Source organism: Neomonachus schauinslandi, chromosome 10 (genome assembly GCF_002201575.2).
Source record: "Neomonachus schauinslandi chromosome 10, ASM220157v2, whole genome shotgun sequence".
NCBI classification, from domain to species: domain Eukaryota; kingdom Metazoa; phylum Chordata; class Mammalia; order Carnivora; family Phocidae; genus Neomonachus; species Neomonachus schauinslandi.
In genome coordinates, this window is record NC_058412.1 from 35,012,695 (window position 1) to 35,036,235 (window position 23,541).

Genomic DNA, 23,541 nt, shown 5'->3' on the forward strand with positions numbered 1-23,541 from the left:
TGCTGAGCAGGGATCCTGATGTGGGGCTCGATGGGATCATGACCTGAGCCGAAAGCAGACGCTTAACGACTGAGCCACCCAGGCGCCCCTAAACTTCACTTCTTGATGGGAGGAATAACATATAAGTTAGAGGCAGAGAAGGAATTGTTGGGACCATCTTTGCAGAAATCCTACCATCTATGAATTTTTTAACTGAGCAGTAATTTTCCCTCTTTAATCCACTGTTTGAGTGCCTCTTACGCAAATCCCTGCCAGCGCTGTGTGATCAATCTCTTTTAATTTAGCCAACTTGATATGTTAAGAGTCTACTAAAAATGGGATGCATCAGGTGCGCCTGGGTGTCTCAATTAAGTGGCTCCCTTCTGCTCTGGTCATGATCACAGAGTCCTGGGATCAAGTCCCAGTCGGCCAGCTCAGCGGGGGAGCCTGTTTCTCCCTCTCCCTCTTCCTGCCACTCCCCCTGCTTGTGCTGTCAAATAAATAAATAAAATCTTTTTAAAAAATAAATAGAAATGGGATGCATCATAAAATAGGGGTGAAACAGGTTGTCTAATTCAGCAAAGAAAAAGGAAAAAGAGTAGATGAAGCGACCCAGTCAGTCTTAATTTTTGGAATCCTAATTTGTCACTGTTTTTGTTTTTCTGTATGTTTGAAAATTGTTATACTGAATTTGAAAATCGAAGGTCTGGCTGAGCAGGAGTATTAGCTTCTTACAAGAAGCCTGTATCTTCAATGAATCATGGAACACTACATCAAAAACTAATGATGTACTGTATGGTGACTAACATAACATAATAAAATAAAATAAAAAAAAAGAAGTCCGTATCTATTCTCCGGCCACATACTTGGGCAATCCGGGCAATCCCAGGTGCTATGAAGCCATGAGCGGGGTTGGTGAAAACACCATAGCGTAGGATTGGGAGATGAGTGTGTGACCAAACGTTAGAATCAGAAGAATAGGTAAATGCGTGCCAAGGTACCTGACGTGCTTAATAAATCTAAAAACTGCAGAGCTTTTCTGGAGTTGGGTATGAACGACTTTATTATACTGTCTTACCTATTTTAAACCTCCTCGAGACATCACCCCCTGCACCTTTACTTAGACCCTTTCCGTGCTCGTCTGTACCTCGCACTTCTTGTTGCCAACGGTCCGCAGCCCCATCTCCTGTCAGCCCTAGGCTGACCTTACCGAACCGAAGCGCCCTGGCCTTTTCAGTCTGGTCACTGTCCTCCCCTCCCGACAGAGTACGCTATGAGCCAGCTCCGCCCACACTCGCAGCCAGCCCAAGCCCCGCCCCCGGGTCCTAACGCAAGGACCCCAGAGGGGGCTGTCCGCGGCTGCGCCGGACTCACTGTATCCTGCTGCCGGTACAGACAATCCCCACCCGGGTCTGCGCTGCGGCGCGGCCCTCTGGCCTCGGGAATTCAGCCGCAGGCTGTGGCCAGTCGTTCGGGAGTTGCAGTCGCTGCAGGCGGTGGAGAAGGCGGTCCTGACGGAGGCGCTCTCAGGGCTCCACCATGGCGGCGGCGGCGCTACGCGCCGCTGGCTGCCTCTCTGCGCTGTGTGGCCTGCGGGCGGGTGAGAGCCGGGATGCTGGGAGAGGGGCTCTGAGCCGGGGCGGGAGCGGGGGCTCGCCCGCGGACTGCAGATACACGGGCGGAAAGAAGCGACAGGACGCGGCTCCTGGGTCCATCATGCTCGGCTCCCGTCCTTTCCAGAGCCGCTGTGTGACCTTGCGGGCTCCCGCGCCTTCTCTGGATCGCAGGGCTCCTGTCTGTAAAGTGAGGGTGGACTGGACGCCGTCCAAGGCTCCTTCCAGTTCACCAAACTGCTCGTGCGTGCTTGGCTAAGAGGCGCGGGGAACTGGGAAGCATGCATCGTCCTCCCGGCGGGCGTGATGGTGATTCATTTGGTGGTGGGTTCATGTGGAGATGTCGATGTGGGTTCGAGGCAGGTGGAGGCAGTCCTCCAGCTTGAGTCGGATAAGGTTAGTATCAGTCATTTTAGATTCCGGGCTGATCAGTGTCATTATTGAAAAGGAGGATGTTTTGAATGTCCGTGGTTTTGCTGTTAAATTGTTCTCTCCCACCTTTGTTGGTTTGCAGCCTGAGGAGGGGCAGTCTGCTATATATCCTTTAGCATAAGGTCTATTTCTGTGCTTCATGATCGACTTGGCCTTTTTTTTTCGCTCTATTTTATTGTAAATCCACAACCCAGCATTCGTAATTCCGAAACCCAAAGACCTCTAAAAACCGAAGATTTTCTTGGAATTCATTTTGTTGGGAAACTTAACCTGAAATCATCTGGCAGAAAAATCTGTCCTGAACATTCTTTACCTCTGTCGGTGTTGTGACTACCTCCTCCTTTTTCAAGGCTCCATTCAAATAGCACCTGTGGCACTTGGAGCTTTACTTCATGAGCTCTTAACTGTGTTCCAGGGACTATCTTAAGCTCTTTATGCTCTTCCTTACTTCATCTGCACAGTGCCTTTGTGAGATAGATGCCTTTATTATTCCCATTATACAGATGAGGGAATCAAGACACGGAGGTTGGAAAATGTGTTCAAGGTTACACTGGAAGAGGGTCAGGTTTTTGTATCCATACCACTTGGCTCCAGAGCCTGGTTTTTGTTTGTTTGTTTTGTTTTGTTTTTTTTACCCACCCCCTTTTCTGGTATATTATAAACTTTTCTTTTGGTAGCAGCTTTATTGAGATGTAATTTACACACCATACAATTATCCTCTTAAAGTGTACAATTCAGTGGTTTTTAGTATATTCACAAAACTATACAACCATCACCATATAATCAACTTTTAGAACCTTTTCCTTACCCCAAAAGTATGCCCTTTGGCTGTCATCTCCCCAGTTCCTCATTGCCCCCAGCTCCGGGCAACCACTTATCTTTCTCTCTCTATAGTTTGCATGTTCTGGATATTTCATATACTATGTGGTCTTTTGTGATTGGCTTCTTTCACTTAGCATAAGGTTGTCAAGATTCATTCATGTTGTAGCATGTATCAGTACTTCATTCCTTTTTATGGCTGAATTTCTGTTGCATGTACATACTACATTTTGTTTATCCATTTATCAGTTGATGAATGTTTGGCTTGTTTCCACCTTCTGGCCATTATGCCTGATGTTGCTATAAATATCTGTGTGAAATATTTTTGTTTCTCTTGTGTGCAGACCTGGGAGTAGAATTGCTGGATCAAATGGTAATTCCATGTTTAACTTTTTGAGGAATGGCTAAATTGTTTTCTCACATAGCTGCATCATTTTACATTCCCACCAGCAGTGCATGAGGGTTCTTCTTTCTCTACATTCTTGTCAGCATTTGCTATTATCTGTCTTTTTGATTATAGTCATCCTAGTGGGTATGAAGTGATATCAGTTTGTGGTTTTGATTTGCATTTCCCTGATGGCTTATGAACATCTTTTTTTGTGTTTATTTGGCCATTTATAAATATTCTTTGGAGAAATGTCTGTTCAAATCTTTACCCATTTCTACGGTTGTTGTTTTATTAGTGAATTGTTAGAGTTCTTTATATATTCTAGATGCAGTTTCTTTGTCAGATATATGATTTGCAAAAATTTTCTCCCAATCTGTATGTTATCTTTTCACTCTCTGAATATAATGTCCCTTGAAGCACAAATGTTTTAAATTTTGGTGAAGTCCAATTTATCTAATTTTGGTTGCGTATGCTTTTAGCATATCTAAGAAACCAAAGCCAAATTCAAGGTCATGATGATTTACCCTTAGGGTTTTTTCTAAGCGTTTTATAGTTTTTCCTCGTAACTTTAGGTCTTTGATCCATTTTGAATTGATTTCTATATATGGTATGAAGTAGGGCTCTAACTTCATTCTTTTGCATGTGGATATTAGGTTGTACCAGTACCATTTCTTGAAAAGATTATTCTTACCCCACTAATTTATCTTGGTACCCTTTTCAAAAAGCAGTTACCAGTAAATGCTGTCAGAGCCTGTTTGGAAGCACTGTTCCGAGTGAAGTGGCTCACAGTATGGTTGCGGCCGGGTGCCACCGGGGCTTCGGAGGAGAGAGGAGAGCAGAGGCCTTGGGGAGTACTGTGGGAATTAGGGAGCCTTCACCCAGAGACTTCACCTCTGGGTGAACATGTCAGAGACTTAAAGGGATTGAAGAGCAGAGTGTGTTCAAGAATGACTAGAAGTCTGGTGTAGTGAAAGAGGGTGGAGGGGGTAGTGGTGGCAGGTGAGGCTGATGTGGAAGGTTAGGGCCATGTTGCAGTCCTGTAGGCCATGTTGAGGAGTTTTGACTTTGTTCTGCAGGCAGTAGGGAGCCAAAGAATGATAAATTGGGCCTGGGAAGTGACCAGGCGTTATTTTAGAAAGGCCTGCCTGACAACAGATAGAGAATTAGAAGGGAGCAGCAAGACCTGCCAAGGGACTATTGTTATCTTGTGGCTGAGGGATGGAGCCTGAGCAAAGAAGGGGCAGTAAGACCATGGGAGAGGATGCGGCTGATAGATTTTTGAGGAGACTTTATAGGGCTTGGTAACTGGTTAGATGTGAGCATGAAGGAGAAGATACAATGTGATATTCAAGTGATCATGGACCCGGAAATGACTCATTTACTTTTCTTGGTTCTTTTATCCTATAGATATGAATATTCTTTGGGTGTTAAAAATGTTCCTTTTAATGTAGAAATGTATCTTAAAAGAATTTTTTTTAAATTTACAGGTCACATATGGTCCAGACAGCTTTACCAAAACACCTTTCCAACAGCTTCCATTTTGGCATTGAAGACTGTTCTCAGCAACGGTGAGATTCGTTTATCCAACTGCCTTTTCTTGTAAGATCTAATGCTAGAGTACTTTATGTAGGCATAAACGTAAATGAACAACACACATTCTTTTTTTTTTTTAATTATTTTTTTTATTCTTATGTTAATCCCCATACATTACATCATTAGTTTTAGATGAAGTGTTCCATGATTCATTGTTTGTGCATAACACCCAGTGCTCCATGCAGAATGTGCCCTCCTCAATACCCACCACCAGGCTAACCCATCCTCCCACCCCCCTCCCCTCTAGAACCCTCAGTTTGTTTTTCAGAGTCCATCGTCTCTCATGGTTTGTCTACCCCTCCGATTTCCCCCGCTTCATTCTTCCCCTCCCGCTACCTTCTTCTTCTTCTTTTTTTCTTAACATATATTGCATTAACACACATTCTTTATAGTGGAAGCGCATAAGGGCTAGAATAGTTTTCAAGTTTTTTTTTGATTACAGTTGTTATACTTCAAGGCTTTAAAAAAAATAATAGCTATGATTTTTGGAGTAATACCTGTGTGTCAGGCTTGTAACATGTTATATTGGTTAATTCTCACCAGTTTTTATGAGGGGGTTTCATTTCCATTTTGTAGATGATCGAGTGAGCCTCTGAGAGGCTTAGTGACTCGCTCAAGATTGCATAGCCAGTAAATGGCAGGACTGGGTCCAGAGCTGTCTGGGTACTGTGATGCATCCCAGTAAAGCTGTGTCTTTGCAGAGGCCTTTGCTCCCACACTGACACAGTACAGGGCCCTGTCTTCAGTTACTCTCCAGTAGGGAAGGAAGCCAGCCTTTCCGGAGCCCATGTTGTGTTTGTGGTCAGTGAAATGCCTTTTCCTATGGTTAAGGCAGAATTGAAATCTCATTGTGTCCTTGACCTTCTGGAACTCTCTGTGCTGAACTTTACTTTTAGTCTCAACTGCCTTTTATCTTGTTAACCCCACTTGTTGAGATGCCTTCATGCCTTGCTTGAGGGGTCCAGAGCTTACCCGAGCTTTCCTCTCTCCCCCTCCTCACTTTTCTCATAGTGACTAAATTCTCCATTGAAATACAAAGCTGGAGTGTGTGCACTGTTTTTGTGATCAACATTCCCATTTCCTTGAGTCCTTGATTCCTGTCACCCTGCCGTCTCTCTCACAGGACACTACCATCCATGGGATTGGTCAGATGGCTGCCTCTAAGACATGGCTATTTGAAAACACTTTCTTATGTGACACATGCATATGGTTAGAAAAATTCCAAAAAAAACGCAAAAAAAAAAAAGGAAATCTCTCCTACTAACCACAAACACATCAGTTTTCTTCCTCAGAGGCAACCGCTGTGACCATTTTCTTACATATTGCTTCTGAAATTAGTCTATAAAGTATATTCATGTCCCCTCCTTGTTTTTTCAACATGAAGGGTAGGCTGCTCTAGTGTTAGGCACTGTGCTCTTCTAACCAGGCCATTTACAGGTCTTTCCACACGGGCACATTGCCTGCTGAATACAGCAGAGGTCACCATTTGCCCAGAGTAACAGTGCTGATCATGGGGTTGTCAGGGCAACATAGCACTGTGGGGACCCCGGGAAGGACAGATCTACTTCTTTCTTTAGACAGCTGCATCCATTATGTGGATGAACTATCACTTCTGTAACAAGGATGGGCAGTTAGCTCAGTGGTCTAAGTTTTGATTTATTTTTTAAAGAAAAGCTGTCCTCAGGATTTTAGTGACTTACTTGCATCAGGAACGATTAATTATTTGGTGCTGGCAATACTTTTTCATAGGCATGGGCATCTAACTCGGAGTTTTATTCCATCACCTACAGGCCCTCTCGCGTCTCCAGGGACCAGAGACAACCATCATTTCAGCAGCTTGACCTGTGCACCACAGACACTGTGCTGTAGTTCTTCTCCCAGTAATTTGATGGGGCAACAGTATAGATCCTATAGTTTCTTCACTAAATGTACGTAGCCTGGCCACAAACTTCCCATTTCGTGAAACAGGAAAATAAAAGGTGCTTTTGTATCTTAATTTTTCTTCTTTCTTTAATGAATTAACACATTAGAAATTAGTATATGATGTGCTATTAAAATAAAAATATTCCTCAGTGTACCTCCTAGAATTATCTCACATACTACTGACTGTACTTTGTATTTGTACTGTACTTTGGGGCGCACTAGTTTACTTTAATCCCCTTGTTTGGGGCACCTGAGACCTAAAGAGTGTTGAATTGTGGGCCGAATCCCTGCTGATTTAGATTCACAACAAGAATATACTCAAAGTCTGTTTTCAGTTGCACTTTTAGCTGGGGAGATAGTACAAATCAGTAAGAGTTAATTTTAACTAGACATTGTTTTGCTAACACTACTCCTACTTGCAGTGGTATTTGAAATAGTCAATCTGAACTGAAATTAGCTTGTAATAAATGGAGATTGATTTCAGAACTCACAGTTAGGCAAATTAAAAGAAATTAGAATTGGGGTGCCTGGTTGGCTCATTTGGTGGAGCATGCAATTCTTGATTTCGGGGTTGTGAGTTTGAGCCCCACATTGGGTGTAGAGATTACTTAAAAAAAACAGAGTTTCTGTTTTTTTTTTTTTAAAAAAAGAGGATTATAAAGCCAGTTCATTTTAGATTATTTGGTAAATACAGAAAATCAAAAAAGAAGAAAATGACCTATAATTTTACAGTGATACAAGTGAAGCTGGCCTCTTCTGGCCTTTTTTATTAAGTAGGGGACCATAGATCATTGCTTGGTAATTAAAAAACCAAAAAACCTGTTTCATTACAGTGACAGCCGATGAGCTTTGGAAAGGCGCTTTAGCAGAGACTGGAGCAGGAGCAAGAAAAGGAAGAGGCAAAAGAACTAAGAAAAAGAGAAAAAAGGATTTGAACAGGGGTCAGATCATTGGTGAAGGTAAGCTTATTTATAAAAAAGCTAATGTGCCTTTTAAGGTTTTCCTCCTAGTTGTATAGAGATTTTTATAGTCTAGAAGCCTCATACATTTCTCAAGAAGGGCATTAGGGTCTGTAGCTTTACAGTTCAACCAGATGGCCCACTTAATGCCCCATGATTCTGGGGGAAGAAAATCCCATAGAAAGGAATTCATTCAGTTTTTCATTCAACAAGCCTTAAGTGCCATTGTGTCCGCATCTTCTGCAACAGTCACTGCCCTCAAGGAGCTTATGATTCATTGAGAGAGATGGCAAACTTTATCTGTAAAGGGCCAGTTAGTAAATATTTTTAGCTTTAGTGAGTCACTAAAGCTCTGCTCTGTCCAACTATTCAGCTCTGCCGTGGGAGCTCAAAAACAGTCCTAGATAATACGTGATCAAACCGGGATAGCTGTGTTCCAGTAAAGCTTGACAAAAACAAGTGGTGGGCAGGGTTTGGCCCCTGGGCCTTAATTTGCCAACCCTTGGAACACATGATCGTTTATACTTGTGTTTTTTGAAGAGTAAAAATAGTACAGTGTACTTGAGTGGATATTTTGTGCTGTTGTGGCTGACAAATTATCCTTTATTGTAATAGGCTTCCAGGCATAAAGAAAACACTGTTCACTGCACTTGCTTGTCTATTTGAATGTTTTTCTCTAGTGACTCACCTTGTATCTTATTTTTTAACGTTTTTAAAAGTTACGACAATCGTATTATATATACCTTCTCAGTAAAAAATTCAAAGATTATAGAGAAATCTAAAGTCCCCTTGATGCCCTTTCTATCTCTTCCAATCCCAGTTGCTGCCCCCAAGCAAGGCATTGATCTCATTTTGATGTTTCCTTCTGACGTTTTTTAATATTTTTATATACATAAATACCCTCAAAAAACCATATATTTTCTTAAATTAAATTATCTCATGGTATGTACTGTCCTATAGTTTACTTTTTTCACTCAATAATAGGTCTTAGAAATTGTTCCATATCAGAATCCATATCGCCACCTTACTCTTTCAGCTTAGTGCAGAATATTTCATGGGTTGAAGATGCCATAGTTCATTTAACCAGTCCAATATTGCTTTACATGTAGATTGTTTCCACTCTTTGCCTTTACAAGTAACATTTCAGTGGCCCTCCTTGTCCAAGCACACTTATGCCTTGTACTTGTTTAGGACTGTTTCTCTAGGTAATCATGAAGTGGAATTACCAGTTACAGGACGGTACACTTAAAATTTTAATAGACAGTGCCAAGTGGCCTGCCAGATGATCGTTAGTTTAAGCTCTGTCCAGCAGTGTCATTGTCTGTACACCCGTTGCCTGCCATTTTAACATTTAAGAAATGAATGATTTTTTAAAAAATTCTTATTAATGTATTTTTTTAAACCTTCAGGGCATCATGGCTTCCTCTGGCCTGGTCTGAATGTCCCTCTTATGAGAGAGGGAGCTGTGCAGACCATTGCCCAAAGAAGCAAGGAAGAGCAGGAGAAGGTAGAGGCTGATCTGGTCCAGCAGAGGGAAGAGTGGGACCGGAAGAGGAAGACGAAGGTTAAACGGGAGCGAGGATGGAGCGGAAACACATGGGGAGGTGTCAGTCTTGGCCCCCCTGACCCTGGTCCCAATGGAGGTAGCAGAGTCCTGGTGTTGCTTCCCTTTGTGACAGAGAGAGCACTTACAGTTCTAGAATTCCTTAATAGGATTTTATTTACTTGTCTGTTTAGATTGCCTTTTTCTAAGAAAGGATTTGAGCATTATTGGAATAACTTCACATTATTATTCAGTTGTAGTTTATGGAACTTTAGAGGCCCATAACCAAGAAGTATTTGACACATAGGAAACAAAGTACTGGCTTTTGGCATCCTTACTGTGTGGCTTCTCAGAACCTTGAATGTGGTAGTATGCATTTTGGATCTATACAAACCACTTGTAGGATGCAGTTGCCCGAAAACAGTTTCCCCTGGGGTACCTATGGAGCAGCATGGTTTGGGAGTGCTGTTTTGATAACAGAAGGTAAACCAGATAGTTGTCGTTCAGCTTTATTAAAGCATACATGAAATAAAAATTGATAAAACTTATCAGGCCAAATTAGAAAACAGTCCTCCCCCCCCCAACCCCATTCCAAATATGTAAAGAAGTAAAAATCCATCTGAAAAATTCACTCTTGTCAATTAGTAGGAGATGAAGAAATAGACAAGAGTTTGGCTACTTTCTCAAGTTTGGCTTAAAGAGGAGAGGAGGAGTTGAGATGGAGAGATTCAGGTGAATGTGCTTAGAATGGAGCAAAATGCTTCAGTTGGGAGGATGAAGGTATGGGTTGGCGAGAAAAAACCCGTAAACTAAATCCCTAATGAGGGCCCAGATCCAGAATGGATAAATGGGTTAACTTGTGCCTACGGATTCAGGGGAGCCTGTGCGGTCGGTAGTGGAAATGTGTGCATGCTGGGGGCATGGTGTGTGAGTGCTGTCTGTCTGGTGGCTTCAGTTAGTCTGTGAGGAGGACGTGGGGTCATCTGTTGAAAGTAGGATGGGGGCATTGATGAGCATGGCCACCACAATCTTTTGATGAAGAGGCAGGGTATCTGGGACTGGCTTCAAAATTATCCAGTGGAATAGGAGTTAAGAGTTTAGAGAAAAGAAGATTGGCTATGAGTTGATAATTATTGAAGCTGGCTAATGGGTATGTAAGATTTCATTTTGCTGTTCTCTCTTATTTTTTATATGATTGGAATTTTCTATAGGAAAAATAAATAAAAATAAAAGAACTCAGAGAGTGTTTGAAATGGCTGCTGTGGTGAGTAGAAAAAGACCTAGAAGGACATAAAAGGCCAGTGGGCAGCAGGGAGGACTTGATTGAGTTGGAGACCATGAATCTTCAGTGGCCCACATGTGTACTGTGCTTTGACTTCTCTCCAGCAGCACCCAGCAGGCCAGGTGTGGCCAGGCAGGCACATTGATTCTGGCCTGGATAGCAGGGTGGAGAGAGAAGAGGGTGAGGGAATTGAGGACATTTGCAAGATCTGGTGGAAGTGATGGCTTGTGGTGTCTTGGCTGAGTGGTAGAGGCTGTGAAGACCAGAGAGGGTTAGAGGGAAGGGAAGATAGTGGTCAAGAGTCTGGAGGTGCTGGGGAGCTCCAGGAACCATCACCATGTGAGTTGTTGGGTGAGAGAGCTGGAAAGGTGGGATGATGCAGTCAGGGAGAGGGTGGCGGAGTTTATGAATTTAGTGTGGGAGCAGTCACTGGTGATGGATGACCAGGGAGTGGCACCAAAAGATCTGAGATTCTTTCTCACTTAAAAATTGGTGGTGGTGCCTGTGTTGAAAAATGCTTTCATGCACTAACTATATAGACACATTAATCTGTGTGCCTGCTTCTTTTCTCTCTACAGAAACATATGATGATTTTGATACCAGGATACTTGAGGTAGGTATGCAGAATTAAATACCCAGTTGAGCCTTTGGAGAAGTTGGGGTGGGTGGAGTGGGAATAGCACAAGAGGAACCATGAGGAAAGCTCTTTTTTTTTTTTGAGAGTACAGGGTGGGGGAAAGGGGAAGATGGAGGCAGGGGTGGGCAGAGGGAGAGGTATAGAGAGGATCTCAAGCAGGCTTCATACCCAGCGTAGAGCCCAATGCAGGGCTCAGTGTCATGACCCTGAGGTCATGACCTGAGCTGAAATCAAGAGTTGGATGCTTCACTGATTGTGACACCCAGTGCCCCCGAGGAAAAGCCCTTGATGCATGACTTTTTCTGAGACAGAGAGCTGATTTGGATAAGGAAATAATGACATTTTAATTTCAGTTACTTGATACTGGCTCTCCTGACTGCTGCCCTTTGTGGGGGTTACCAGTTGTGGTTTCATGACAAGGCAACCTCAGTGGTATTGTTGAGAATGGAATTTGGAAATTACTATTAAAATCCTCCCTCTTAAAGCTAAAGTAGGATTAGCAATCTATCCTTGAATCCTAAACAAGCTGTATTTGGCACTCAGTTCAGAGAGCAGAGGGGAGGAACCCCATGGGGCAGGGGAAGAAAGCTTGGAGTTGCTGTGAGTGCCCAGCTCTTGATGAGGAAATAATCTGCAGGGCTGTTTGTGGGTCCTTGAAACTGAAGCCTGTATCAGGTAAATTTCAATCACTCTTTCCAGGGCACTTCCTAAGAGAGTGAGCTTCCCTTTGAGCTAGTACCACATACGTGGTCAGGGTTAAATACCATATGGAAAAACCACTTGTTGATTTGTGATCGGATATGTATATTCTTTCATCATTATCAGTAATTTAAAATATGTTTATAAGCATTTTATGTCTTTGGGTCCCAGTTTATACCTTTAGGAAGTAATCCCTTTGAAAAATTCTGTATCCGTGGATGATTTCCTGTAAGATTATCCATGGGTGTGGACTGGAGCTTCCTTTTCCTTTAACCTTATTTTATGGGAAAGGACTTGCCATGTAAGCAGTTAAAGGTAACAGGTTGATAATTCCTGGCCTTTTAAATACACCAAAAAAAAAACCCCAACAAAATAAGAAAACAAAATAAAACATAGAATTTCTTGTAGTTTATAATAAGCAGGTATTTCCAAATTTTGTATTATCAGGTGAGCCTAATCCTTAGCATAGAGATCCAGTCTTATCCTAATTCTTTCTATGTACTGCATTTTCATTCATTTCTAAGATGCACATTTTTTCATATCTTAACATCTCTGATAATTGGGATATGTTATCAGTTATAAATTCTTTCAAAATTTAATCAGCAACTCTCTTCCTTTGTGAAGTTCATTAAAATAGTGTATATTGAATTGTAGAGTTTTGAATCCCTTCAAAAGATATCTCAGTCCAGCCTTCTAACAACCTTATGAAATAGGAAGGGAAAGTCTTATGTCCATTTCACTACTGAAGAAATAGTGCGGAGAGAGGTTTCCTTTGGAGAAAGTTTGCTGTTGGTGCTCATGACTTGGACGATGATGTAGCTACTTGGCATGGGCGGGTGTGTGTAACGAGGTCACTCCGGTTCCTCACTTCAGAATATTCTTTTCTTTTTTTTTTTTTAATTTCATTTTTAAGTAATCTCCACACCCAACGTGGGGCTTGAACTCAACAACCCCGAGATCAAGAGCTGCATGTTCTACTGACTGAGCCAGCCAGGCACCCCCAGAATTTTCTTAAGGTGTAATATATATGAAACATTTTGTCTTTTAGGTAAGAAATGTTTTCAATATGACAGCAAAAGAGGGAAGAAAGAAATCAGTCCGTGTCCTGGTCGCGGTGGGGAACGCCAGAGGAGCTGCAGGTGAATGGGGTGTGATAGGCACGGTGCTGGTGGTGGAGGCAAAGGACAGGTGTGGCCTGGGCTTGGCTCTGGAGTCTGTGGGTTCTTGCTGCGGCCCAGACCCTTTGTACAGATTCAACCTTTTGAGTGGTTTGGGTCCACAAACTTTGTGGCAAACCCATAAAATCCCTTAGAGGAAAAAGAACAGATCTTCTTCTACCTGCCTTTTCCATGGAGAACAATGGATATTTGAAAGGGCTTAAGACACTGTTGTATTATGTATAATAATGAAAAATTAGGAGGGAAAAGCCACTAAATGTTCAACAATAGGGACATAGTTACAAAAAAGAGTATAGCCACACATTGTAATATTCTGTAGCCATTAAAGAATAATGGAAAATTACTTACAAAATAATGCTAAAAACAAGCAACTAAAAAAACTTCACAGAAGACTGTATGATATCTCAATTTTTGTTTTTTTAATGTAAGTATGTTTCTATGAAAACAAAAGACTAGAAGGATATACACTGGAAAAAGTTAGTGTTTAATCTGAAGGTTTGTGCGTCATTTAAATTTTCTTCTTTATACTTTTATGTAAAATTTCCCCAGTGAACGTCTGGTTTTGAAGTGTATACATGGATGTATTAGGGAAAGAAAACTGGAAAACTTCCTATTTAAACGCATACCGACACTGTCAAAACAAGTCACCTATGTGATACCATGTTGCCAAAAGAAACCACTCTTAACACTTAACTTTTATATCTTCCAGAAATTCTGTATTCATATATCACCATTTACCTTTTAAAAAAATTTACACAGAGGGATCAGAGTATATCCATAATTTTGTACCTTGCTTTCCTTGCTTAGTATTATGCCCAGAGATCTTCCTTTAGTAGCATAAACAGATTCTCTCTCATTCTTTGTACTGACTGCATAGCCTTCCATTGTGTGGAGAAACATAATTACTGTAACTTTTTCCCTTTTGGCGAATGTGTTATTTCCATTTTTTACCACTTATAAAAACCAGTGAGCTCCTTGTATGTGTACTTTTCCAAGTATATCAATAGGGGAAGCTTCTTGCAGTGAAATTGCTGCCTTAAAGTTATATGCATTTTAAATGTTGATAAGTATTGCCAGATTGCCCTCCCAAAAGGTTGTGTCAGTTTACGTTCTACCGTACCAACACACCCTGGCCAGCCCTGGGTATTATCAAACTTCACTGATTGTTAAGCATATCTCTTAGTTTTGATTTGTATTTCTTTAATTATGAGATTTTGGGCACCATTTTACATGTTTATTGGCCATTATTTCCTTTTTGAGATCTGTTAGTTTACATGTTTTACCCATTTTCCTATTGGGTGATTGTTCTTTTCTTTACTGATTGGTATAAGCTCTTTGTAAGTTAAGGACATTAGCCCTTTATCATACATTTGACTTAGTTTTTAATTTTTTTCTACACAAAAGTTTTAAATCCACAGAAGTTTTAAACCTTTCTGTAGCAGCTTTTTTTTTTTTTTAAGAGAGAGAGAGAGAGAGAGAGAGAGAGAGAGAGAGAATGAGCGGGGGAGGGGCATAGGGAGAGGGAGAGAGAGAATCATAAGCAGGCTTCATGCCCAGTGTGGAGCCTGACTCGGGGCTTGATCTCACTACCCTGAGATCATGACTGAGTTGAAATCAAGAGTTGGACGCTTAACCAACGAAGCCACCTAGGTGTCCCTATATAGCAACTTTATCAGTCTTTTATCTCTTCTAGTTTTGGGTCTTGTTTACAAAGCCTTCAATACAAGTTCACTTGTATTTTCCTCTAAAACTTATATGGCTTAATTTGTTTTGTTTAAACTAGGGATTAGGGGGCGCCTGGGTGGCTCAGTCATTAAGTGCCTTCATCTCAGGTCGTGATCCTGGGATCGAGCCCCGCTTTGGGCTCCCTGCTCTGTGGGAAGCCTGCTTCTCCCTCTCCCACTCCCCCTGCTTGTGTTCCCTTTCTCACTGTCTCTCTCTCTCTCTGTCAAATAAATTAAAAAAAAAAAAATCTTTAAAAAAAAAACCAAAACTAGGGATTAAAATCTACAGCCCCTTTTGTCCCGGGTTCTCAGATGTCTTGCATTTCTATCTCATGGAGCAGTATTACTTTATATTACTTTCCTATGTGTAATTTAAAAATAAAATACATTCTTCAAAGTAAATAATTAACATAATAGCAAATAATGGCAACATTTCTGTTAAATTGTGATAAATCTCATTTCATAGGGTTAAGCATTCACAAACTTAGAATTGTTGATTTTATTTCCTGGTTAATTGAAATCTGAATTGCATTTGAAAGTTCCAGTGAAGTCGTGGTTTTACTCTATAGCAATATATATATATATTTTTTTTTTTTTTTTAAAGATTTTTATTTATTTATTTGACAGAGAGAGATAGCGAGAGCAGGAACACAAGCAGGGGGAGTGGGAGAGGGAGAAGCAGGCTTCCTGCCGAGCAAGGAGCCCGATGTGGGACTCGATCCCAGGATCCTGGGATCATGACCTGAGCCGAAGGCAGACGCTTAACGACTGAGCCACCCAGGCGCCCAGCAATATATATTTTTACCCAACCTTTCTGGTTATTTTAATCTATTTTAAAAAATGTTCAAAACCATTTATCTTACTAATTTAGAGCATGGTTAAGTTTTTTTAAAGTATATTTAGTTTTATCTAGAGGTTTATAAAAGTTAGTGTTATATACCTAACCTTGGATTTCATAGATAATTTCAAATGTAATCTTTCCCAAATGCCCCAAAACATAAGTGAGTCTCTATAGGCTCATGTTTTTGTTTTTGCTTTGTTTTGTCTTAAGTTTTATTTATTTAAGTAATCTCTACAACCCAGTGTGGGGCTCGAACTCACAACCCTGAGATCAAGAGTTGCATGCTCTTCCAACTGAGCCAGCCAGGTGCCCCCCTATAGCCTCATGTTTTATCATTTGTTTTGGATAACAGGTTTTCTTTGGGCAGAAGACAAATGAAATGCTGTGCAATATTGTAGGAACTGATACTTGAAATGTGGTGAAAGACATTGTGTGCCAAATTTATGCCCTTTTTTATAGTTCTACTTTTTTTTTTTTTTTTTTAAGGTTTTGCTGTTGGGAAGGCCAGTGATCGGATGGATGCTTTCAGAAAAGTATGTACATTTTTCTTTTGTTGATAGTAAAAGATCAGTGTGCTAGTCACCATTAGAACTACAAAAAAATAACAATGAAAGTAAGAACCTTCCCCTGAGGCTTCCTGTCAGAAGTTACTTATCTCCCCCAAAGCAGCCTTAGCAGCACCTGTTTTCTTTTCCGTTGGTTTTAGCAGACTTGTGATTGCTTACCAAAAGTGGGAGACAGCTGTGAAGGTTGGAACTCTGACAGGATGTTCAAAGATACTAAGGAATTATTGTTAATGTTTTTTACGTGTGATAGTGATACTGTTACAAATTTTTAAAATTAAAATCCTTAGCTTTTAGAAGTATATAATTAAGTTTTTGTATAAGTGTGAAATTTTCTGTAATAAAATATTTTATGGAAGGTATTTTTTTTAAATCTCCAAGAAAATGTAAATTCCATCAATAGATTTAAGAAAACTATTTGCCTTCTTTCTTTCAGGCGAAGAACAGAGCAGTTCACTATTTGCATTATATAGAACGATACGAAGACCATACGAGTGAGTGTTCATCTTCTCTTGTAAAATTTGCAGGATTACACTTGTTTCATTAAGTGTGACAGTTTAGCTCTATGGCTATCGTTGTATTTCTCTGCTGGTTATCATGTTCTGGAACAAATAATTGTGTAAAATACAGAAACAAATTTTCTCCCCTGAGAAGGTTAGTAATGAGTGAAATCAGAGTTTTGTCACTCATCCTTGGCCGGTGTGTGCTAGCTGCTTAGGGTAGTATTAGTTGCACTGTGGTATTTACAAGGGCATTAAAGCTACACACCTAATCCTTCTTATGTTTATGTTTTTACCCTCCAGTATTCCACGATATTTCTTTAAGATTTAAAAGGACACATATCAAGATGAAGAAACAACCCAGAGGTAACCAAAACTACTCTTATAATTTGTTAAAGATAAAGCAGAGAAATTATCACAGATCCATCCTGTCCTCTCTTTTTGATCACATGTATTGAACTCCCTTTTGAAAACACCAAAAAGGAAAGGCCTACGTTAGATTTAAGCAGGCCGCGGCTCTCAGGGAAATAAAAAGTAGTCAGCCTCCTCAGGCTCCCATGAACACAGGCATGTTCCAGGGCAATTCTGGGTGGAAAGAGCACACTCTGAATGGGAAAGCGCAACTGAGTGAGTTGTTGGGTTTGGATGAGTGGGACCATCAGTTCCTCCTGGAGAATTATTGATGGTATTAGATGGCGGACTCTTACAGCTTCTTCGGTTCCAGTCATTCATTCACATCGTCAAGTATCGATTGAACACTGTGAGCTGGTTGCTATGCTAAGCTCTGGGGATGCCGAGGTGGACCTTCCTGTCCCGTGGGAGAGCAGGCAGGCAGAGCTCAGGGTCACGGAGCTGGGGCAGTCATGCCCAGTGGACCCTGGGTATACAATTCTTTGAGCACTTTGATTTGTGTTTAGCCTGTGGTTCTACAGTAAAAATGATACTCTAGGTATGTCTTAAAAAGTTTGGCTCAGAAAAAGATAAAATATCTAAATTTTTCATGTCAAAGCTTCTAGTATGTGGAAATAAATGAAGAAAAAACGTCAAGTTCAGTACTAATTGTGCACCAAGAGAACTTGCCTTCTCCATTAAAATCATAATCATTTATATGCTTAATAAAAACCTTTATTTTTATTAGAAAAGTACTGAGTCGCACACTTAGACGTCAGGGTTTCTTCACTTGTGCTGTTCCCGGGGTAGCTGGGACCCCGAGTGGCTCTCAAGCACTTGAAAGGTGGCTGCTGCCAAGTGTCAAGTATACTCCAGATTTCAAAGGCTCAGTGTGGGAAAAAAAGAAGATAAAATATCTCAAAGTTATTATTGATTGCATGTTGAAATGATAGTGTTTTGGGGATATTAGGTTAAGAAAAGACATTACTAAAATGAATTTTACGTCTTTTTAAATAATGCGTTGATGAGAAAATTTAAAATTCCATAGATGGCTTGCATTTATGGCTTATGTCCTATTTCTGTTGGACAGTGTTGGTGTAGATACATTTGTATCTGAAAGACTTTTGAAAGATGGCTGAATTAATTGCTGAAGTTTGCTTTTTTTATCTTCCCTGTCTCCTGAAGCTGTATTTTTCAGGTTTCTATATAGTTGAACCCGTTCCCTGTGCATTGGGGCTAAATATTCTGATCTTGAAGCTAAAACAGTAGGCTGTGTTATAGATAGCAGTTCCTAAACTATGTTCCTGTGCATTTCTATTTCTGTGAGGAGGTATTAATTAAGGTGTGAACTCCAGAAAGAGTGCCATGTGGGAAAACAGTTAGGGAAAGTAAGAAAAGATGCTTGTACATCTTTGGGATTGTTGCAGTCTTTCATGCTCTGCGATGTGAATCTCCCGGGGGGATGGAGAAGGCGGCGTTCGCAAACTGATTTGACCATGGGACGCTTCTTCCTTGGCTGCAGCATGATGTCTAATGCCTCCCGCAGCACTGCCAAGCACGTCCCATATCACACCACACACACACACGCACACACACACACAAATTTAACTTTGATTAAACCGGGGTTTTGACACAGTGCCTGCCTGGAAGTGTTCACAATCAAAGTACATTCAAATAATTACCACAGGACTGTGACCACTCTTACATGGATGTTTGTATATGTACAAAGCTGGCTACTGTTTGGGGAGTGTCGTGTGTGGTCCAGGGACTGTGCAGTCTACCTGCCTTCCCTCCGGAGCTCAGCATCACCTCTGCTGAGTAGGTGTGGAAGAGAAGGGAGGCTCTTGCCTGGGATCATCCAGTGAGCAGTAGCAGGTTAGAGTCTGCCTTCCAGGCCCTTCCACGATCTGCCTTGCACCCTCTTTCGTGGGCACCAGTCTCTAGATGTGTGTGCGTTTATACACATCTGTGCATGCATGCATTTGTTCACACATGGACACTTGTTCTGTGTATATAACTCCGCACAGAAGGACAAACCACCCTGTTGTTGCCTGTCTTAGCTACCCTCTGAGGTCGCTAGTTTTCACATGATCTGGCATAGCTCTGGGATCCACATTTAACTGACTCTTTCAAGTAGAAGGGATGGTTCTGTGTTAGGTGCTTGGATCCAAATAGAGTTTTTATATACATATATTGAATTACCATTACAAACTGGAAATTAGAAAGCCAGTAACATAGAGTAGATCCTCTACCTTAAAGCAGGGAGGTGTGTGCTGAGTTCCATATCTGGCTAATCAAAATATGAGTCTAAATTTGGAGTGTCTTTCTCTCACTGCTACCTGCATTTGCTGGGTACTGATCTAGGCTCTGGGGATACAATAGAAATAATTTCTTAGCCCTCACAGAGCCCACATTCTACTGGGGGGAAACATCAGATAAGCAAGTTCCACTAAGTGCCTGAAAGCAGCAATTAAGATGCTGTGTTTTGGAGGGAACGGAGGAGAGGGTGTGTTACCAAAGCCAAGAAAGGAGTTTTTCCAGGAAGAGAAGGAAGGTCTCGGTGCAACTGAGCAATTGAGGGGGTGAAAACAGATGTGTCCCTCTATTAGCCAGCTCAGGCCTGGGGGGGGTCAAGAACTTCCACGCATTTCTCTTAATCTTTATAACATCCCTGTTTTTTTGCCCACATGGTTTGCTTTTGCCCATTATTTTTTTAGTCTTTATAACATCTCACTTAAATCAGTGTCATTTTGGAAGTTTTCCAGGGAAGTGGTGAATCCAGAATGTGAACCAGGGCCTCCCAAACTCAGAGGCGAAAGCTGTGTGAAAGGCAGCAGGGTGACTGATGGCGTTTTTCCTTTTCTAGGCTACGGCCTCCGCTGCCATCGGGCCATCATCACCATCTGCCGGCTCATTGGCATCAAAGACATGTATGCCAAGGTCTCTGGGTCCGTCAACATGCTCAACCTCACACGGGGCCTCTTCCATGGGCTCTCCCACCAGGTAACCCTTCCCTGGGCTCTGAAATAGAAGTTCGTGTTCATATTTCAGTTGTGGGCATTTAGACCGTGATGTCCTGGGAGCCTCTTGGAGTTGCTGTCCCGGCGCCGCCTGAGCACTTGGGCATTCTTTGCTGCCTGTGGCTGCATCAGTTTAGTTACTCCAACTGGAGAGTTCATGAAAATTACCCTTTAAAAAATACTTCATGGCTGTTTTAAAGTGAAATGAAATATTTATAAAAGCCAGTAATTATAATCTATGTTTTATTATGAAAAGAATTTGTGCTTGTTCTACAACTCTTATGGTATAGAAATGTAAAGTAGAAAGAGAAAGGCTGTTACCTAATTTAGTCTGTTCAGTTGGGACTAGAGTGAAGCCTTTCCACTCGAGAGCACTGTCTTCAGGAGAAGCACAGCCAGTTTTCATGTTACCCGCATAGGTCATTCAGACGGACACCCAAGCTAGAAGGAACTATGAACATTAAAGATTTTATTTATTTATTTGACACAGAGAGAGATAGAGCAGGAGCACAAGCAGGGGGAGTGGGAGAGGGAGAAGCAGGCTTCCCGCTGAGCAGGGAGCCCCATATGGGACTCGATCCCAGGATCCTGAGATCATGACCTGAGCCGAAGGCAGACGCTTAACGATTGAGCCACCCAGGCGCCCTGAACTATGAACATTAAAATGCCAAGTTATTTCTCTGCAGAGATGAGAGCCCTGGGCTGCCACCCAGCCTGCCCCGCTCAGCCTGGGCAGGGCGCACAATCGCTCTACTCCACAGCGGAGAAGCCCCTCCTCCTGGGCTGCCCTCTCACCTGCTCCAAAGGATGGCCTGTCCTTTGAAGGGCTGGGTAGACCTTAGCAGCTGGATGAGCAGAAAAGACAGCCAGGTTCAAGAGATTCAACTTTGACAGTCTTCCTGATATTTAGAAAGTGTGATAGCTGATTTTGAGTGAAGTGGTCCGTGGAATAATTGTACGTATCTCTGTGTAAAATAGGAAAATTAATTGGAAGAAAAGCTTTGTTTGAAAGATCCTTTTTGAACAGTTGTGTGTGTGTGTGTGTGTTGGTACTATCTAAAATATGCTTCAAAAGCACTTCTAAATTCAGACTTCTCATTAGAGGTTTGTTTGATGTAACTAAGGTATTGGTTTTAGATAGGTTATATTTATGATCAAGTAGACTTGTTCTTTTGTGTAATATTTTTTGTTTGTTTGTTTTTTACAGATTTTATTTATTTATTAGAGAGAGAGAGAGTGTGTGCACGAGTGGGGGGAGGGGCAGAGACAGGGAGAAAAAAGGCTCCCCGCTGAGCAGGGAGCCCAAAGCGGGGTTTGATCCCAGTACCCGGGATCATGACCTGAGCCGAAGGCAGACGCTTAACAGACTGAGCCACCCAGGTGCCCCTGTAATATTTTTGTTTTATGTTAGTACTTTGAATTTTCTGATATGATTACCATGTATCATCTCTTCTAAAATGCCATCAACTATAAAATGTTGCATTATTTGGGGCGCCTGGGTGGCTCAGTCAGTTAAGCGACTGACTCTTGATTTCGGCTCAGGTCAAGATTTCAGGGTCATGAGATTGAGCCCCACATTGCTCTGTGCTGAGGGTGGAGTCTGCTTGGGATATCCCCAAACCACCCCCCGCCCCCGCACATGTGCTCTCAAAAATAATAAAAATAATACATAAATAAATAAAATGTTACATTATTTCATGTGCCACTAGAAAAGAAAAAGAATGTCACCAATTTAAGCAATATGCCATTGATTGTAAGACCCACTAATTTAAATTATTTTATTTTGTTTTTATGAAATAGCTCATTTTTCTAATTTCAAACTTACATAGAATTAGAATAGTACAAGATGGTCATAGAGTCTGGAAACATGAGGTTGGACATACCAGCTATTTTAATGTACTATCACTAAGCCGTCTACTCAGTGTATTTGCCTTTTTCCAGACTTCTATGGCTGCTGTCTGTAATGAATCCGCACGGCCCTCTCACCAGTGCCAGCAGTTAGCAGCCTGTGGCCAACCTTTGTCTCTCAGCACCTCCCCCTTGCAGCCTAGTTGTTTTGAACCAGGTCTCAGACATCACCTTGTAGCATTCATAAGTATTTCAGTATGTATTTCTAAAAGATAAGGATTAAAAATTATCCCCCACTACTATTATACCTAAAAGTTAACAGTGCCTCAGTATCATCAATTACCTAGGTAGTGTTTGTAGTAACATATCCATTTGTTTGAATTTTACAAAAGTTTTTTGCATAATTCATTTGAGTTAGAGTGCAGAAAAGGTCAATACATTATAAGTTCTTGCCATGTCTTTTAGGGCACTTCTAATCTGTAGGTTTCCCTCTTTTTTTTCCTTGGAAACTGGGTTGTTTGTCCTGTAGCTTCCCAGTGTGCTGCTAAATACCCGTGGGTTCTTAATGTCTTCTCTCCCTGCATGTCCTGTAAAACAGTAGCTAGAACTAGGGGCTTGATAAGATTCAAGTTCAGTTTTGGGCATGGCATGGCACATAATTGGGGGGGTTTGGAAGGCAAGAGACCAGAGGCAGGGGCCCTTCCTCCATTCTAGTGGGGAGATGATACCATTCACTCCAGGTACCATGGTTTAGCTGCAAGATACATTACCCAGAATCCTCTGAAATGGAAGTCCCCCAAGTGGTACATGGACGTTCCTGTTCTTTCAGTTATAGATGTTTCTCATAGACCTAACCTGGTGTTCTCAATTTGGTATTGCCCAGGAAACCCATCAACAGCTGGCTGATAAGAAGAGTCTCCACGTTGTAGAATTCCGGGAGGAATGTGGCCCTCTGCCCATCGTGGTGGCCTCCCCGCAGGGAGTCCTGAGAAAGGATCCCGAGCCAGAAGATGAGGTTCCAGACGTCAAACTGGACTGGGACGAAGTGAAGGCCGCACAGGGAATGAAGCGCTCAGTATGGTCGAATTTAAAGAGAGCCGCTACCTGAGCTTCCCTCTGGCCTCATACAGCTGCAGCAGCTGGTCCTGTCCAGCACCTAGAGGAGGCTCAACCCCTCACATGTTGGAATGTCACTTTCTTTTTAAAGGACAGGCCAACCTTCTTTATTGACAAATAATAAATAACTATAGCTTTAACTTTTTGAGCATGTGGTACATACTAGGAACTGTGATAGGAACAGTACATACATAGATTCAAGGCGACTTTATTTTATTTATTTATTTTTTAAGATTTTATTTATTTGATAGAGCACAAGCAGGCAGAGTGCAGGCAGAAGGAGAGGGAGAAGCAGACTTCCTGCTGAGCACGGAGCCCAATGCGGGGCTCAATCCCAGGACCCTGGGATCATGACCTGAGCCAAAGGCAGATGCTTAACCGACTGAGCCACCCAGGTACCCCTTCAAGGCTACTTTAAATATTCATTTAAACTAGCAAAAGTAAATGAATTAGGAAGACAGGGCTTATAGCCTGATACAATAAAAAATAATATG

The 23,541-nt window shown here is 41.7% G+C and overlaps 1 protein-coding gene across 1 annotated transcript; it reads left to right on the forward strand.

Moving 5' to 3' along the window:
- The first annotated feature begins 1,341 nt into the window (after positions 1-1,341).
- MRPS5 (mitochondrial ribosomal protein S5) lies at positions 1,342-23,203 on the forward strand. Its single transcript, XM_021697541.1, has 12 exons — positions 1,342-1,579; positions 4,719-4,799; positions 6,615-6,752; positions 7,581-7,706; positions 9,116-9,349; positions 11,110-11,144; positions 12,916-13,006; positions 16,097-16,143; positions 16,610-16,667; positions 16,977-17,039; positions 19,930-20,066; positions 22,815-23,203. Exons 1-12 carry the CDS (start codon positions 1,519-1,521, stop codon positions 23,037-23,039), a joined length of 1,296 nt encoding a protein of 431 aa, XP_021553216.1. The 5' UTR covers positions 1,342-1,518; the 3' UTR covers positions 23,040-23,203.
- Positions 23,204-23,541: the final 338 nt, after the last annotated feature.

Coding starts and splice junctions, on each gene's coding strand:
- MRPS5 (XM_021697541.1), top strand. CDS start 1,519: ATGGCGGCGGCGGCGCTACGCGCCGCTGGCTGCCTCTCTGCGCTGTGT. Junction 16,668..16,976: donor ACGATACGAAGACCATACGA/GTGAGTGTTCAT, acceptor TTTACCCTCCAG/TATTCCACGATATTTCTTTA. Junction 17,040..19,929: donor GATGAAGAAACAACCCAGAG/GTAACCAAAACT, acceptor TTCCTTTTCTAG/GCTACGGCCTCCGCTGCCAT.